The sequence below is a fragment of the Nasonia vitripennis genome, assembly GCF_009193385.2.
Source record: "Nasonia vitripennis strain AsymCx chromosome 4 unlocalized genomic scaffold, Nvit_psr_1.1 chr4_random0007, whole genome shotgun sequence".
NCBI classification, from domain to species: domain Eukaryota; kingdom Metazoa; phylum Arthropoda; class Insecta; order Hymenoptera; family Pteromalidae; genus Nasonia; species Nasonia vitripennis.
This window is the reverse complement of record NW_022279643.1, coordinates 3,336,941-3,354,407: the sequence shown is the minus strand read 5'-3', so window position 1 is coordinate 3,354,407 and position 17,467 is coordinate 3,336,941. Positions and strand designations below refer to the sequence as shown.

Sequence of the window (17,467 nt, the reverse complement as noted above, 5' to 3'; positions counted from 1 at the left end):
TACCTGGCAAGCACGCGTGCTCCACGATTTTGGCGCTATGCTAGCACTGTGCCGACGCAATATGCGTGCGGTACAGGTGCATCATATACGGGGCATTTGGACGACACGCGTGCGCATCTTTTAAAATTCGGCTAAGTCCCGAGACCGATAATTGTCTATGGAAAAAACAGCTTCAGGGCGCTGTGTACTATCAAAATGATTTAATTACGAGTTGTACCCTATGATAGATGATTGCTCAGACGTACATCAGTTTAAAAATTACTATTTTCACAATTAAAATTTGATTAATGTAACACATCCTCGGCACATGTGCCAAATTTTTAAATGTTCCATTTTCAATGATTTTACAGGTTAATTTGGGCCATTAAAATAGTATAAAAAAACATTGTTTGCAATGCAACTACAAATATCTGTGTTTATATGTATTTTTGTACATATATATACACTCCTAACAATAATGCAACTCGATAAATTTTATATATATATATATATATATATATATATATATATATATATATATATATATATATGCGATCTACCCATTGCATTATATACGCATAATAGTTATTATGAAAGTAAACGATTCACATTATTATTTGTTTATCTAAAACTTAATGCAAATTTATTTGCTTATGCATTAATTGTTTACCACGTATGTGAATACGTATATTCATTATTATATATCGCATTAATGCACTGCATACATTTCGATTTTTATTTATTTATTTATATCAACGTTATTATTTATTATGCACAAAGCTATTGTTTTCTTTGCATGTGTCAATACAACTACCTAATAATTAAATAATTTAATTGTAATCGTTTTCAAAAGTTTGAATAGTACGTTTGAATTCGCGCCGCGCGATACGTGCACTATATATGTGATTTTCCGTTGTCTCTGTCATTGTACTATAGTTAATTAAGCGGGAAACGCAACAAAGTATATTACTTTTTGCTTTGATGATTTCCCTCGTTAACAGCAAAAAACTTCGTTCGCTGAATAATCGTTGAATATCAACAATTGTTTCTGCAAACTTGGATAATCACTTGTGTTATTGCTTAATCAACTCAATTAGGTAAGTTAGAGCTATAATTTTGTTATTTATTAATCAAGTAATTGTCGTGCGGTAAAAGTGAGGTTAGAAAAATCGTTCGCGGAGACGATTTCTTTGTCAATGCCTTATTAATGCAACTTTTGTGCAAATATTTTACAGTCATTATGGCTACATGTACCATTCTTTCAATAATTATTAGTTCAGCAACAAAATTTTGGTACATTCATTTGCTTTTTTTTATCAGACCCGGATAGTCGAAGAATCTTGCCGCATTTCCTGAGGAAGCTGTTGATCGTCGACCCTCGCTTGCGTCCATCTCCAGCTAGAGAGGGGCTGCTCAACAGGTCCTGGAAGCCTCGTCTTCTTCGACTGCACCTGATGGACATTGAGTTTGTCAGGCAGCTTACACATACATATATTTTCTGTTTCATACACTCCATCCTGCAACTTGATTACTTTTCTTTCATTATTTCTCATTACAACAATAGTTCATATAGACTTTACTCATTCTTTCTTATACTTTCTATTTTCGAGCCTAATATTGTCAACCACACCATCGTCTGGACCATCTACCACACCACAGCACCTGCGGTTCCTAGAATATTATATAAAGGTAAGCAGGATAAATCCTAATTTCTGTTTAATTATTAATTTAATATTTAATTGTATAATTCTTTATTCATTTTAAACCTGTCCCTGCAACATTTCCTAATTCACTCAATGATTTCCTATAAACATTTCCTATTTATTCTTCTCAACCGTCTTCCAAATACTTTTTCTAATATAAAATTGTGTTTATAGTTAGCTGAAAAAAAAACACAGACAACAACAGCCACTCAGCGGAAGATAAGAATTGCAGCTTGCTTCTGAGGTACTTCGACAGGTTCAGCTCACCGTACTCACCAATATAGTTGGAATAGCAAAAAGTAAGCTAGGATGTTTATTTATTTACTAAAATCAAGTAACTTCTCTTTATCAAAGTCCCAGCTAGTAAGAGATTTTTAATGATAAAACATTTTCAAAGTCTAAGTCTGATAGGTCGAACCCGGGTGTAGCTTGTCAGATAAACATCTGCTCTGAATGCATTTAAATAAAATGTGTCACAGTAATTACTTTTCAAAGTACTGTTAAAGTATCAGTAGAAAATTATAAATATTTATTTTAATAATAATAGATGGTTTTTGGACAATAATGATCTCTGGAGAGACATATTGCCAATACAAAGTGATTGGTTTTTAAATAGAGATGTCAAATTTTGTAGACAGTTTTTAAATGTAATTACACAACTTATTACCGTGCCACATTTTATTTCAATGAATTCTATGTATATTCTTACCTGAATAGCCACACCCGGCTTTTGCCTTTTCGACAAGGAATTGTAAGATATAGTGTTATACAAGATATCTTAACATCTGAGACTTTCTTTATAACATTTTATTACATTGTACAGTTCAAAAGTTGATATAAGACTTCATATGATATATCATGTTTCAATTTATTGTCAAAAAGAAAAAAGCCGGGTGTGGTTTTTCAGGTAAGCATATATGTAGATTGCATTAAAATAAAATGTATCATGGTAATTAGTTGTAAAATTGCTTTTAAAACATGTATGCAAATTTACACATCTCTATTTTAGTAATCATTGACTTTCTATTGACAATAATGATCTCTGGGCAGACATGATGTCAGTAAAAAGTCATTAATTTTTGAAATAGAGATATCAAATTTTGTACACAGTTTTCAAATGTAATTACACAACTTATTACCGTGCCACATTTTATTTCAATGCATCTTGAATACATGTTTACCAGAAAGGCAGCACCCGGGTTTCTTGATTTTGATAAACCATTGTGTTTCAATTCTGAACATATATTAGATAAATCATGTACAACAAGATAAATCATATACAGGGTGACCCAATTTAAACGGGCACCGCTCATAACTCGTCAGGGACAGCCACAATCGAAAAAATGGTAGAGACCAAAGTTGTAGGATATCGAAGGGGCAACCCGATGGTGACCTTGGATTTGACCTTGAACGCGTTTTTCAAGGTCATTTGAAGGTCAACTTTGGATTTTTAAATAGGAACCCCATTCTTTTATTGCGGGAATGGAAAGAGCGGTAAATTTTACGTTTAGAATGGTATGTTCGGTTGCGGCACTGAAGGTCATCGCAAGGTCATGCAGCCAGAATGAAACCCCGCCTACGTAATTCCTCTAGCGACGCCAAATTAAAAAAATTGGTAGAGACCAAAGTTGTAGGATATCGAGGGGACAACCCGATGGTGACCTTGGATTTGATCTTGAACGCGTTTTTCAAGGTTATTTGAAGGTCAACTTTGGATTTTTAAATAGGAACCGCATTCTTTTATTGCGGGAATGGAATGAGCGGTAAATTTTACGTTCAGAATGGTATGTTCGGTTGCGGCACTGAAGGTCATCTCAATGTCCTGCAGCCAGAATGAAACCCCGCCTACGTAATTCCTCTAGCAACGCCAAATTAAAAAAAAGTGGTAGAGACCAAAGTTGTTGTATAGGGGGGGGGGGGGGGAGAATTGTGACCTTGAATTTGAGCCAGTCCTACAAGGTCATTTCAAGGTCAAATTATTTTTTTTCAAACTTTACTTTTACTTTGTATCCGAGATGAAATCCCTTCTTAGATGTTCTCTGTCCAGCGGCCAAGACGCAAATGAGCCCTCGCTAGCGTCCAAACATAAGTCTCGCTATTCCCCGAATGATCCCTTCCGACGGTTAACTTGCGAATGACTCCTCTAGGTGGTCGCCACCTACCTACCCGAACTCCTGATGTGCGAAAAATAAAAATGGCTCCCGAAATAAGCCTTTTAAAATAAGTCCCGCGCTCAGTCTTGCCACCGCGACTCCGTCGAACCTTCCTCTACGACGCTTAACTCACGAATGATTTTCAAGCAGGCGCCCCGGCCCCGCACCGTACCTGCCGCCCGAACTTTCGATTTGCAAAAATAAAAATAGCCTCCGAAAATTGTCGAAAGAGTCTCACACTCGGCCTTCCGCCAAAAATATTAACGAAAATTTTTATTAACAAGCCAATCATCGATACAGAAAAAGATTAAGTAAAACATCGAAGTATTGTAGAAAAACGTCAAAGTTTGATAAAAACGTAAAAAAAATATTAAATGTTTTATTTTTAAAAAATCATAAATTGATAAACCGTAATGCCAAAATATGAATAGAATTTTACAATAAAAAGCCATCGATACAGAAAAAGAAAAAGTAAAACATCGAAGTATAAAGTAAAAAAGTTTTTATATTTATTTTACAAACATTTATTATTTGAATCAGAAATAAATTGCATTATGTTTTTTTAAATAACGTTGTTGTTTTTCCATTTAATTTATTCATAAATTATTATTGTTTTAAGTATACATAGATATACATACATACGTATGTTTGTATACATATGCTATACACACATACATGTAAACACGCATGTTGAAAATACATATGTATAAGCAGAATTATAAAGTTTGTAATACATACCATGTCGTCAAACAGATTATACATACAATTACTGGTAACAGTTAATATAATTATTTAGTGATAATTCCACTGTATAAATATTTTAATTCTATTAGAAATATTTTTGCAGCAGAAATTGGTAGGTACTTAAATTTTTTGCACTTTTCTATTAGATAAGTAATAATAAACAACCAACAACACTAAAAAATGTATGTTCATTATTTAAACTTGTACAATATGTAAGCTGTAAAATATTGTATTTAACACGATAATAATTAATTAATAACATACATATTAATATAAAATATTGCATCTAAAGTTATGTTAATGTAAAAAAATTTTTATCTAACGTAACAGAATATTTATTATTGTTAACAAATGAAGATTGTACTTTTTACATCATTTCATTTAATATTAAAAATAATACGAATATACATTTTCTATTAAAATTTTTGTATTAATGTCTTGTATAAAAAAAGTTCTGCAATACGTAATGAAGGTATTTCTTGAAGAATCAATTTACTTAAAATTAAAAAATGTTTGATATAATTTCAAGTCATAGCGATTATTCTAGAAAATATTGTTTAAGAGCTAAATATTCCGATTAATTACCCATATTTTAAATGTATGTATAAGTTTGATTTCACTTCATAAAATTTAATAAGTTAAAATAAATCTTTTACTAAAATACAATGTTAACTATTTTATAAGTTATCTATTAAAATTTACTTTTAACACTTTTGGAATTACAAAATATTTATTTATTATCTATTTCATAAAAGCTTCCTAATCAATAAATTATTTTATAATAAAAAATTAATAATTACTATTTGCAATTAAATAATTGTTTAAGTAGTTTTTTATTTATTATTTTTTGCAGAAAACAGTCTAAGTTCTAGTAATGCAGTAGAATTTTTAAATTTATTTAGATATTTATCGACTTCAAATACTAATTTAATAATTGAAAATATGTGATTTGAGTCATTTTTTTTATTTTTGTAATATTTATAATCTAAGTAAATATGCCGGACTATAGTCGAAGCGAAATTGTTGATATTTTATTGATTTTGGGAGAGTGTCGAAGAAATTATAATGCAGCAGCACAATTATATCGGAGGCGTTTCCCAAACAGAAATCATCATCCATCTCGAAGTACGATCCAGAGAATTGAACAGCGAGAGAGGCGAGGACCTCAAAGATCACGACAACGTCATAGAGTAATGACTATCGAGCGAAATGATCCACGAGTATTGGTGGTGCTTGCTATGATTTATTTAGATCCTCATATTTCAATTCGACAAATAGAAGTACGATCTGGCATCCCGAGAGAAACAGTGAGAAGAATAACAAGACTCCATCGTTACCATCCATATCATATTACTTTGACCCAAGAGCTAACAGAACGTGATTTTGAAAGAAGGTTACGATTTTGCCAATGGGCACAGGAAAGATTGCAAAACGATCCACATTTTTTCAGGTACGTCATGTTTTCCGATGAAGCCACTTTCCATAATACAGGTCAACTAAACCGACACAATTCCCACTATTGGTCCATTGAAAATCCTCATTGGACCCGTGCAGTCGATCACCAACATCAATGGAGTCTTGTAGTATGGTGTGGTATTGTTAATGGCTATCTAATTGGGCCTTACTTTTTTGACGGTAATGTTAACAGAGATAGATACCTCCATTTTCTGACAAATGAATTACCAAATCTGTTAGAAGATGTTAATATACAAACCAGAATGCGTATGTGGCTTCAACATGATGGTGCACCTGCGCATAGAAGTTTAGATGTTCAAGATTTTTTAAATCAAATGCAAAGAATCATTAATACTTGCAGAGGCATACCAAGGCATGTGCTTCTGTCGACTGTTGGAAGCTTTGAGCGAAGAATTCAACTATGTATTAGACATCATGGAGGGATTTTTGAACACTTAATTAGGTAAAGCTTAAACTCTATTTATAAAGTGATTTTTTCATGGTCTTGCCTTCATCTGCCGGTGTCTTCACGTCTTGCCTTCATCGGCCGGGCTATGATTCTTGCCTTAATCGACCGGTGTCTTCACGTCTTGCCTTCATCGGCCGGGCTATGATTCTTGCCTTAATCGGCCGGTGTCTTCACGTCTTGCCTTCATCGGCCGGATCAAAATGGGACCTGAAAATCCACCCTGCTACGTCCTCGTCGTGGGTCCTGGACATCAAGTTTTATAATGATGACAAAACGCAGGAAATGGTACGCTAAATGATTAAAATCTTTTCTTCTATTTTAAATTTACTACTTCGTTTAAAGTGCAACATTTTACACGCTTTCAGGATCCGGAGTCGAAAAAGTGGGTGATGTTTGAAAAAAAATAATTTGACCCTGAAATGACCTTGTAGGACTGGCTCAAATTCGAGGTCACAATTCTCCCCCCCCCCCCCTATACAACAACTTTGGTCTCTACCACTTTTTTTTAATTTGGCGTTGCTAGAGGAATTACGTAGGCGGGGTTTCATTCTGGCTGCAGGACATTGAGATGACCTTCAGTGCCGCAACCGAACATACCATTCTGAACGTAAAATTTACCGCTCTTTCCATTCCCGCAATAAAAGAATGCGGTTCCTATTTAAAAATCCAAAGTTGACCTTCAAATGACCTTGAAAAACGCGTTCAAGGTCAAATCCAAGGTCACCATCGGGTTGCCCCTTCGATATCCTACAACTTTGGTCTCTACCATTTTTTTCGATTGTGGCTGTCCCTGACGAGTTATGAGCGGTGCCCGTTTAAATTGGGTCACCCTGTATATTCGATTAACTCTGTTATTTTTTAGTCTTTGCCTAGAGATCCATACTCGTATTTAGATAAAAGTGACTCTACGCTAATGACTATAACTGAGATACAAAAAGTGAACTTATCTCTAAATCTATTCAATGTAGAGCAAAATTGAAAGAGGTCTTTTTTGTTTAGAATAACAATATCAACCTATAAGTAGTCTTAGAATTATTGAAAATGTCATTTTTTGAAAAACTTCATTCATCGGCAATTGGCAGCCATTTTGAACTTTTTTAATTTGAGGTCTAGAATCATTTTAAATTTTCGAATAGATTATTTCAATGATTTAGAATAAAAAGTCCCTCAAGTATTTTTCTTCTAAAGTCAATAGATCTTGAGATAGAGAAAGATGATGGTATAAACATGTGATTGGTATAGAGTAATTTTTTTCAAAATCCAGTGACTTGGGAACAAAAATGCTTCAGGGACTTTTTGTTCTAAATGATTTTAATAATCTATTTACAAATATTATTTTGAAGGTAGCAATAGGTAATATTTGTTATTTCAAGCAAGAAAGGGCTCTTTCAATTTTCTTGTAGAATCAAATGAATGATACTCACTGACATTCTAAATTTTCTTGCAGATATTAATTTATTATTCTTTTTACATAACGATTTTTTTTCTTCTAATCACATATAACGTAATGCTATCCTTTTCTGCCATGTACATATTTTAATGCATGTTTACGTATGTTTATGCAGCGGTTCCAGAATCTTATCTGCCAACTACATTCTTCACGTCTTCTGTACACGACTACGTTCTGCTGGAAAATCAAGTTTTCACGGTATCTTCACTGGGACGTACGAATGTATTATTAGTTTCTATTAGTAATAGTAGTAATTGTAATAAGTAGTATTGTATCGGACGTTATTTGAATATCGCGATGTATAGGGTTCGAACATTCCGTTCGAGGAAAGCTTTAAGGGATTGCGTGCCTCAACATAGGGCTCGCGTTCAAAGAATTCTGAAAAGAGCTTCCGAAGAACGTTCTCTTCCAAGTTTTTCGAATAATTCTTCGAATGTTGAAGCAATCGCACGTCTTCCTATCGATTGCCCATCTCCTGACATTTCTTATGTCTCCGATTCGAGCGAATCTGGTGCGAATGAGGAACAAATGTTAGCTGCTGCTTCTTCATCCGTTATAGTTAATGCAAGTGCTTGCGAGAACGCTGCGAGTGAGTGCGATTCAGTTGAATCAGATCGTTTCGAGAGCGTTGAGGATTTCGAAGAAAAGTTGGGTATCCTTTTTGCCGAGGAGAATCTGACGCACACTCAGATAAAAGCTGTTTTGCGATTGTTAAAAAGTCACGGGTGTTTCTCCAGCATGCATATAGATCCGAGAACTGTTTTGAACACTCCGAACGTGAGTGTGTCTCCGGACCAAGTTGCTGGAGGAGAGTATCTTCATCTAGGTGTAAAGCAGGCTTTACTGAAAATCGTTTCTTCGACTCCACCGCATATGCGAAGTAATCATATCGAAGTAGATTTTAACACAGACGGAGCTTCCCTCGATAAAGTAGGTAAAATTGTCTTATGGCTAATTCAAATTCGAATAGCGAATTTTCCAAATAGCTTTCCAGAAATAGTTGGAATATTCAAAGGTACAGCGAAGCCATCGAGCGCGTTAGATTTTTTTCGGCCGTTTATTCTAGATTTACTGGAGGTTCTTCGAAACGGTTTCGACTTCATGGACGAGAGTTACCATGTTGCCTTGAGATGCTTTATCGGTGATGCTCCAGCTCGTTCATTTTCGTTGGGCCATCGTAGTCACGGTTCCAAGGCTCCTTGCTCTAGGTGTTGGGTTCGAGGCAAAAACATACGCCCAGGCGTTATGGCTTATTTTGGGAGTAATCATATGCCTCGTACGAAAGAGGAATATATGTCGAAATTGGACGTGGATCATCATAGTGTAGGAATAGATTGTCCTCTAGCTGATTTGAATCCTTTTGTCGACTTGGTCAAGTCTACGGTGTTTGATTACATGCACCTTGTATGTCTGGGTGTAATGGACAAAATTTTTGCCGGTGTGATAGACGGCAGGTTCGTCGAGTCAGTCAAAATCTCCGACCCAGCTGCTATACGAGTCCTCAATGATCGTCTGGAGCAAGTGAAAAAATACTGCCCGCAAGATTTTGCTCGTAAGCCGACGAATATTGAGAAGCATGGGAAATTTAAGGCCACCGAACAACGGCAGTTGCTTCTTTATACTGCTCCTGTTATTTTGAATGGTTTGGTTAACCCCGCTGTTTACCAGCACTTGCTTCTACTTCACGCGTCTATGAGAATTTTGACTAATCCTGACGTTCATTTAGAGTCTGTCGCTTTCGCTGAAAAATGCATAAAGATCTTCGTCGAAACAGCTCCCGATGTATACGGCGTTGAATTTCTATCGTTCAATTGTCACGCTCTTTTGCACCTTGCTGATGATGTCAGGGCTTTCGGACCTTTAGATTCATTTTCAGCTTTTCCTTACGAAAGCAATATGAGCTATTGCCGAAAATTATGTAGAAAGCCGAACCAGCATTTGCAACAGATTGCAAACAGAAGGGCCGAAAACTGCAAGACAGCATCTTCCAAATACATTGATCCAAATGCTTTGAAATTCGTTGGTCAGCATGCGAGAGGTCCTACACCGCCAATCGACGGCTTTACGAATTACATTCAATACAGAAAAGTTGTCACCGGGGCCATTCACTTGTCGATTCTTCACCCGGATAGTACCATTTGTCTCAGAGACGCATCCATCTGTGTTATTCAAAATATTATTAAACACGATGGATGCTGCTATCTTGTCGTCAAAAGTTTTGCCAAAGTCGAAATTTTTTTTAATCGACCCTGCGATTCTTCCTTACTGGGTGTTTTTCTTTGCTCTATGATGAGCACAGAGGCAAAAGTTATCACACTCGATCAAGTCTCGGACAAATGTTTTAGAATGCCATATTGGCCTGTAGACGCTCGAAGGATGGATCGGTATTCTGACTTTTTTGTAGTCGTTAAAATTTTGTCCACTCATTGTCCAGTCGATTAATTCGTTCTTGTAATAATCGTTGTTGCTGTTCCGATTATTCTTATTATTATTATTATTACTATACTACTATTATCATTATTGTTATAATTTTTATTATTTCCAAAAGCAAAATGAAGAAAAATCCCGGAGCGTCGTCTGTAGACTCGGCATTAAATAAAATGTGCGGTATGATGCCTTCCGATACGCACAGTTTCTCGGCACCCGCACTCGCTCAGCCATCCACGTCATCCGCGCATGACAAAAAGAAGAAGAAGAAGAAGAAGAGTAAGGAGGTGGACAAAGAGCGGCCGAAAGGACCATCAAAGAAGCAACCTTCAAAGTCACAGCCATCGGACAGACCACACTCAAACTCGCCACAGTTATACCCACGACGTTCAGCCTCACAACAATTACACAAACAAGACTCAAACTCACAGCAAAACTCACAATTACACGCATCACAGTCATCCTCACATGATCCATACGAGAAACACTCAAACTCACACGTAAACTCACAAGACCACGCATCACAATTATCCTCACAAGAACAGAACAAGCAACACTCGAACTCACAGCTAAACTCACAATTACACGCATCGCAATCACCCTTACAATAACCGTACAAGCAACACTCAAACTCACACGTAAACTCACAAGTACACGCATCACAATTATCCTCACAAGAACAGAACAAGCAACACTCAAACTCACAACGAAACTCACAATTACACGCATCGCAATCACCCTTACAAGAACCGTACAAGCAACACTCAAACTCACACGTAAACTCACAAGTACACGCATCACAATTATCCTTACCATAATCAGGCAAAGAACGATCAAACTCACACATAAACTCACAATTACACGCATCACAATCATCCTTTCAGCAACCGCAGCATTCAACGCAAAAAAAGCCAAGAAAAGAAACAAACGTGCAGCAATCGACACAGCTTCAACGTAAGAACATTTTCAATGTTATAATAATAATATTCTTTAATTGTTAATATTAATTTTAATTATACTTTAACTTTTATAAATTTAATAGCATGCACTTCAACTGAACCACGTAGAAACGTAACACCGTCAGCGCCGATAACAGTCGATCTGTCGAAAATTTTGGATAGATTAGAGTGAGTAATAATTCAATTATTTATTTTCTTTTTTTTTACAATGAAACAATATTGAATACCTCAAACTCGAATTTTACAGTTCACTTAACCGAAGAATGGTTAAAATCGACGGCAACATAACGTACGTATTCTTTATTCATCATTTTTTTATTGTGTACTTCATTTATAGAGCCACGAACGCGAGAATGGTCACTTTGGAGAAGGATATGAAGTACGTATTACCAAATGAATATTGTTATTGACATTTAAAGTTATATCTTATTTCAATTTTTAATTATCAGATTGGTGAAAGAAAGTCTAGCTCGAGTGGAACAATTAGACACGTATGTAAAATATTTTTTATTTTTGATATGTATTTTAGTTGAAAAATAATACAAATATTATATAACCATTCGTTTTCCAGATCCATAGACAGAACGCTGAAGGGCATCGCCAAAAAGCAGAACAGAAAGGCCGTACCTTGTCCTTCCTTCCTGCCCTTTAAAACGTCAGCGGATATTCTGGCGTTTAACTATGCCAGTGAGGAGGACTACAACACTCTCGTAAGTATCAAAATTATTTATTAACCTTAACACACATTAATAATATAATAATTTTAATCAAGTCATTGAATATATTAAGGTGGAGTATCTAAGCAGCCAAGGTGGCGCGAATTTCACTGATTCAGCGGCCATATACTTCAGGGAATGCATCGTCATCGACCAAGATATTTTCCGCAACGTCACCTGGAGTACTTCCAAAGCTGAAGGTACAATGGCCTTAAAGGACACACGCTTTGCAAATGCTTGTAAAGGTACGCAACATATCTGTATTTTATAAATTTCATTCTTTGCATTATCTTAAAAATGTTTCATTTTTCAAATGTTTTGCAGATTCGATGCCAGCGGACAAGACGACCTTGCGAGCACCCGAGCCTACTGATTTCAAAGTGGCTATGATGAAAGCCTTGAAAAGTGCCAAGGAAGCTTTTCGGCGCAAAATGAAGCGACCTGCGGATAATCCTATTGAACCACCGCCGCCGATACATCGTCCGCGCGTTGTCTTGGCATCGGACCTAGATGAGGAGCAAGACGGAGAGCAAAGCGCCGGCAGCGAGGACGACAACGACGAGGAGCAGGATACCGAGAGCAAGAGCGGGACAGACGACGAGAGCGGCACAGAGAGCGAGGTGGACGATGATGATGCTGGGATCACCGACGGCGAGATCAGCGACCAAGGCGACGACAACGATGATGACCACACAAAGCGTGACTACGCCTCCGATGCCTCGGAAATTTTTAATAATTTCTAATTTCTTTTCAAATTTTACTTCTTTCTTTTCTTGTGCTTCTTCTTCTTTCTCTTTATTATTTCACTATTATGCTCTCTGATGTTTTAGTTTTTTCAGTTGTTCATTATTTGAGTTTATTTTCTAATGGAAATGTCAGGGAGCATCAGTGGGGTTTTCGCGTGGTGGAGGTCTTCCGGTTTCTAATTACTTTCATAAATACTGTTGCTCATTTCTTCTTCTTTCGCTTTACTATGTTTTTGTTCTATTAATTAATTTGTTTTCAGGTCTATAAAAATACACATGGTTGCCTTTCATATTATTCTAATTATTAATTATTGTATTAGTGCACATGTGAATTTTTGAACGCTCTCTGATCTTTTACTTTTCAAAGATGTATAGATATTGTTAATATTTCTATATCTCTATTTATTTATTTATTTATTTAGTGCTTTATTATTTTTGTATATTTTTAAATCAAAAAAGATCAGGGAGCGTCGGAGGAGCTGATGCTGTGGTCGAGCTTCACGGAGAGGGGCGGTGGTCGGGGCCCCTCTCACCCAAAAATATTAATCATTATTTTTATTTTTAAATTTAAGCACCATCAGAAGCGCAGCCAGGAATATGCGTCAAAATTAGGATTATCTTTATACATAAGTATATTATCTAGCGTTTATAATTTATTCAATTACAAATTTAAATCTGTTTTATATTTATTTGCAGCGGCAGCAGCAAAGTCAACAATAATAACAAGGAAGTGTGCCGATTGTTCTCCTCGCCTCCAGGAGTCGTCCAATTTTCAACTGCTTTATTATTATTTAATATTGTTCGTTTATTAATTAATATTATTATTATTCTTGTTATCATTATATTAGATTGATCAAAGCTCAAAAATTGTTATGTATATTTTATTCGATATCATTGTTATATTTTTATATTTGTACTGCGCTATAGTTTTATTGTTTCAATTGTATTTATTTATTTATATTAATGTTTTAATAAATCATACATATTAATTACCTACAATCCTCATCTGTCTCGATCATTTATTTGCGAGGCTCGGCCTCCAGTAAATGCGAGCACGCATTTCCGGATTTTCCGGAAAAGTGCTCGCATTATGCCCGCACGAACCCCTGCATATGCCTGCATACGAGGAGCATGCCGTGCCGTGCGAAAAATACGCGTCCACGAAATCGGGAACATGCGCGCAAAATGCCTGCATACGAACGGCATTATGCTCGCATTTTATCGGCACCCGTGCTGGACAGATCCACCACGGAAGCAAGCAAAATGCTCGGTCATATGCTCGTCATATGTCTTTCATGTGCGGATGCAAGTGGACCGTCATGCGTGCCCATTTCGTGCCGGCACGTTTTCAGCATTTTCAGAGCACGCTGTTATCTGGGTGGGGATTTAAGTGCCGGCACGATGCTTGCACCACGTGCTGTCATTGTGCTCAGCACAATGCCGTCATTTTCGTGTCCCGGAGTAGTACACCTAGACGTTACGCGTGGCCCATTCCGTGCAGTCTCAGTGCCGTCATTCGGCCGACATCATGTTATCGGGCGGCGGGGCGGGGGGGGGGGGGCGCCAAACTTTTACTTGCCATTAAATTTACTTAGTGTTTCTCAATTAATTTGAAGCTTTATTCTTCTTTTATTGTTCTCAGTCCATTGTTATAATCTTGTTAAAAGATTTTCTTAGTTTTATTGAATTCATTTTAAACTTTGTCGTTTTTTCTTAATATTTCTTAGTTTTTCTTAACATTTATTTATATTTTTCAGTTTATTTATAAAAAAATTATTAGATTCAATTAAAAATTTTGTCCTCAATTTTTTTATCTCTTTTGGAGAACGTGACACTTTCAAACTCAGATGATGCACAATTTTCAAAAAGTGATAAAAATGACAAATACTGACACGACACCGGACTGATGTTAGGAAAGTACCAGGAGTTTAAATTACTATATAAGAACAATAAGAAAATTTTCCAATGCAACCGTAGCGCCGAGCTATCTAGAGATTTTGCGGGACCTAAAAATTGAAGGTTCAAATCCACCCAAGGGTAAGATTTTTTTTAGAATAACTTCTACCCGACCTTGGCTCGTTAGTTTTAGCCCTACTGCACCGACATCGGAATATAGACTTGCCGTACTGGATCGTCGCCCAAAGTAAATTTTTTCACGGGAATTCTAGACAAGTTATAATATCAACTATTAATTAATTTAGAAAAATATTTACAAAGAATTGTGAAATCTTAATACAAAATAATAAAAAAAAATAAAAACCACCAAGAAAAATTAAGAAATTTATCCGATGATGTGTTATAATTCTTAGGTTTTCTTATTTTGTCATTTAACTTGTTTTGCTAGTTTCAATTTCTGCCAGGGTATATCCAATTTTCAATGTGTGTGTGTGAGGTCTCATCAAAAGTATAGGTAGAATGCGTTTAATTAAGTTCAAAATTTATTACTGGTGTATAAATATATACATATATATACGCACATAAACACGTGTACACTACGCATACGCACGCAAGATTTGAATATTTTCAAATCTTAATTCGTGCAAATTTAAAATACTTAGTATATAATATAAAACAAAAACGTTATAAACAAACGCCCGCATACACACACACACACGCACATACACAGTGTGCAGGCGCGCGTGTGTAAAACAGCGTTTGTTTATATTGTTTTTGTTTTATATTATATACTAAGTATTTTAAATTTGTATGAATTAAGATTTGAAAATATTTAACGTTAAAACCAAAGCAATAGGCATGACCTTGGCAACGAGCACTGTATTTTTTGAAAAATATTTTCTTAACCTACTAGAGAAAATTGAATACTTATATTTTCATTGGCTCTGTTTTTAATTTCGAAAATTTTTCATGATAAGCTATACTTATCTCGACAGTTATGTCCTTATACATTTAAATGTCTTTGTAATCGTAAAAGATTTAAACAAAGTCATAAAATATTGTAAATAGACTAATAATCTATGAAATTTCTTCAGAATATACAATGCTATACCATTGTTGCAACAATAGGTTATGTGATTATGTAGAGTTTTGCAGTGTAGTAAAATAATAGAAAAACAAGTATATGGAATGTTTGCGTAGAAAATATCTGTACAGGGTATTTATGTGTACCGTTTGATTGGTATCCACATATACGCACTCACACACGGACGCAAACACACACACACACGCACATACACACCTATATATATATATATATATATATATATATGTAGGTATGTGTATGTGCGTGTGTGTGTTTGCGTCCGTGTGCGAGTGCGTATATATATATATATATATATATATATATATATATATATGTAGGTATGTGTATGTGCGTGTGTGTGTTTGCGTCCGTGTGCGAGTGCGTATATATATATATATATATATATATATATATATGGGTGTGAGCGCGCGTATGTGTGCATGCAGAATGAGAGGCGAGAGAGATCTTTGTTTGTACAGATCGGTTTTATTTGACTGTAGTTTACAGTGTGTATAGTAGTATAGATATAAGACGCTAGTGCGTTCGGCTGCTCCCCCCACAGTGCAGTGTTGCCAGCTCTTCTCTTTCCGCGGTTATGAGCAACAAACAACTGACTCGCTGAGACAGGAACGCTAGAAGAAGAGAGTAAAAGGTGGGGGAAAAGATAAGCTAAATGGAAAACCAGCATGGAATCAACATGCACGTAAGCGCGCTAGAGAAAAAACTTGGTCTCTGCATATCTTTCATACGACCAATAGATAAACTAGCATCGCATTTGTGTTGTGTATGTGTGTGAAGGCATTACTATGCATTGCCATTGTAACTATAGACACGATGTTTGGTTTCATTGTTTCACGTGTTTTAATAAAAAAAGGAAAAGCTATCACTTTTAGTACTTAACGAAGATTACTATTAGTTACTTATTCGTAAATTGACGCACGTAATATGCTTCTGTACTCTATGAATTATTATATAACTGAAATTTAGAAATTTTAATAATGAAGGATCAAAATATTTTTATTGACTTATTTTTAACGTTTAAATATGAGTTATAAAAATGTTATCTTTAGGTTGGAACACAAAAGGGCTGCATTCCCACACTCACACATACATACAATTACTGTAGCATAACATAATCAGTTTTTATCAAATATAAAGAGTGAGCATTTATTAAACATTTCAAACATTTTAAAAACGCAAAAAATTAATTTTTTTAATAAACAAAATTTATTACGAAAAACGTTTGAAATAAAATAATATCATTTTGTATAACAAGTGTTGGCCTTCACTACTCTAAATGTATATAAAAATGTATATCTTTTGTTCTGTTCAGATTGAAAAATATTTATTCACGATCTAATAGAAACACACCACACGCACACACACACACACACACACAAATACATACATAAGCAGGGACGCATAGTTTAAGACAAAACTTTTAAAGTATATTACATTTTTCAGGTACCTTCAAATTTTACTTTTGCAACACGGACATAACGAAAAAATATATTTCATATTATAGAAACGATCACTAAAGGGAGTACTGAGTAAACCTACAGTTTTTTATTATTTTTTTTAATGACCAGAATAATGTTGCACTGTTTTCGTGTTTTGCGTGTTAAATAAATAAACAGAACTAAAGCGAGAAGAAAAGTAGACCTCTCATCATTTTTCCATGTTTTT

General features: G+C 35.3%; 1 protein-coding gene across 8 annotated transcripts; it reads left to right on the top strand.

Annotated features, from left to right (window-relative positions):
* The first annotated feature begins 740 nt into the window (after positions 1 to 740).
* On the top strand, positions 741 to 13,690 carry LOC116417320 (pheromone-processing carboxypeptidase KEX1). Of its 8 annotated transcripts, none has more exons than XM_031930011.1 (12): positions 741 to 1,076; positions 1,300 to 1,668; positions 1,857 to 1,981; positions 8,069 to 8,167; positions 10,502 to 11,334; positions 11,423 to 11,507; positions 11,587 to 11,628; positions 11,677 to 11,718; positions 11,789 to 11,830; positions 11,911 to 12,049; positions 12,129 to 12,300; positions 12,380 to 13,690. In XM_031930011.1, the coding sequence occupies exons 7-12, from the start codon at positions 11,603 to 11,605 to the stop codon at positions 12,796 to 12,798; spliced, it is 840 nt and encodes a 279-aa protein (XP_031785871.1). In that variant the 5' UTR covers positions 741 to 1,076; positions 1,300 to 1,668; positions 1,857 to 1,981; positions 8,069 to 8,167; positions 10,502 to 11,334; positions 11,423 to 11,507; positions 11,587 to 11,602; the 3' UTR covers positions 12,799 to 13,690. The 8 variants fall into 8 exon arrangements, 7 of the variants coding, with proteins under 7 accessions (XP_031785871.1, XP_031785874.1, XP_031785872.1 ...); XM_031930012.1 differs by having other exon boundaries at positions 742 to 1,076; positions 11,587 to 11,605; XR_004227610.2 differs by having other exon boundaries at positions 744 to 1,076; positions 11,587 to 11,718; positions 12,380 to 13,431; positions 13,498 to 13,690.
* Positions 13,691 to 17,467: the final 3,777 nt, after the last annotated feature.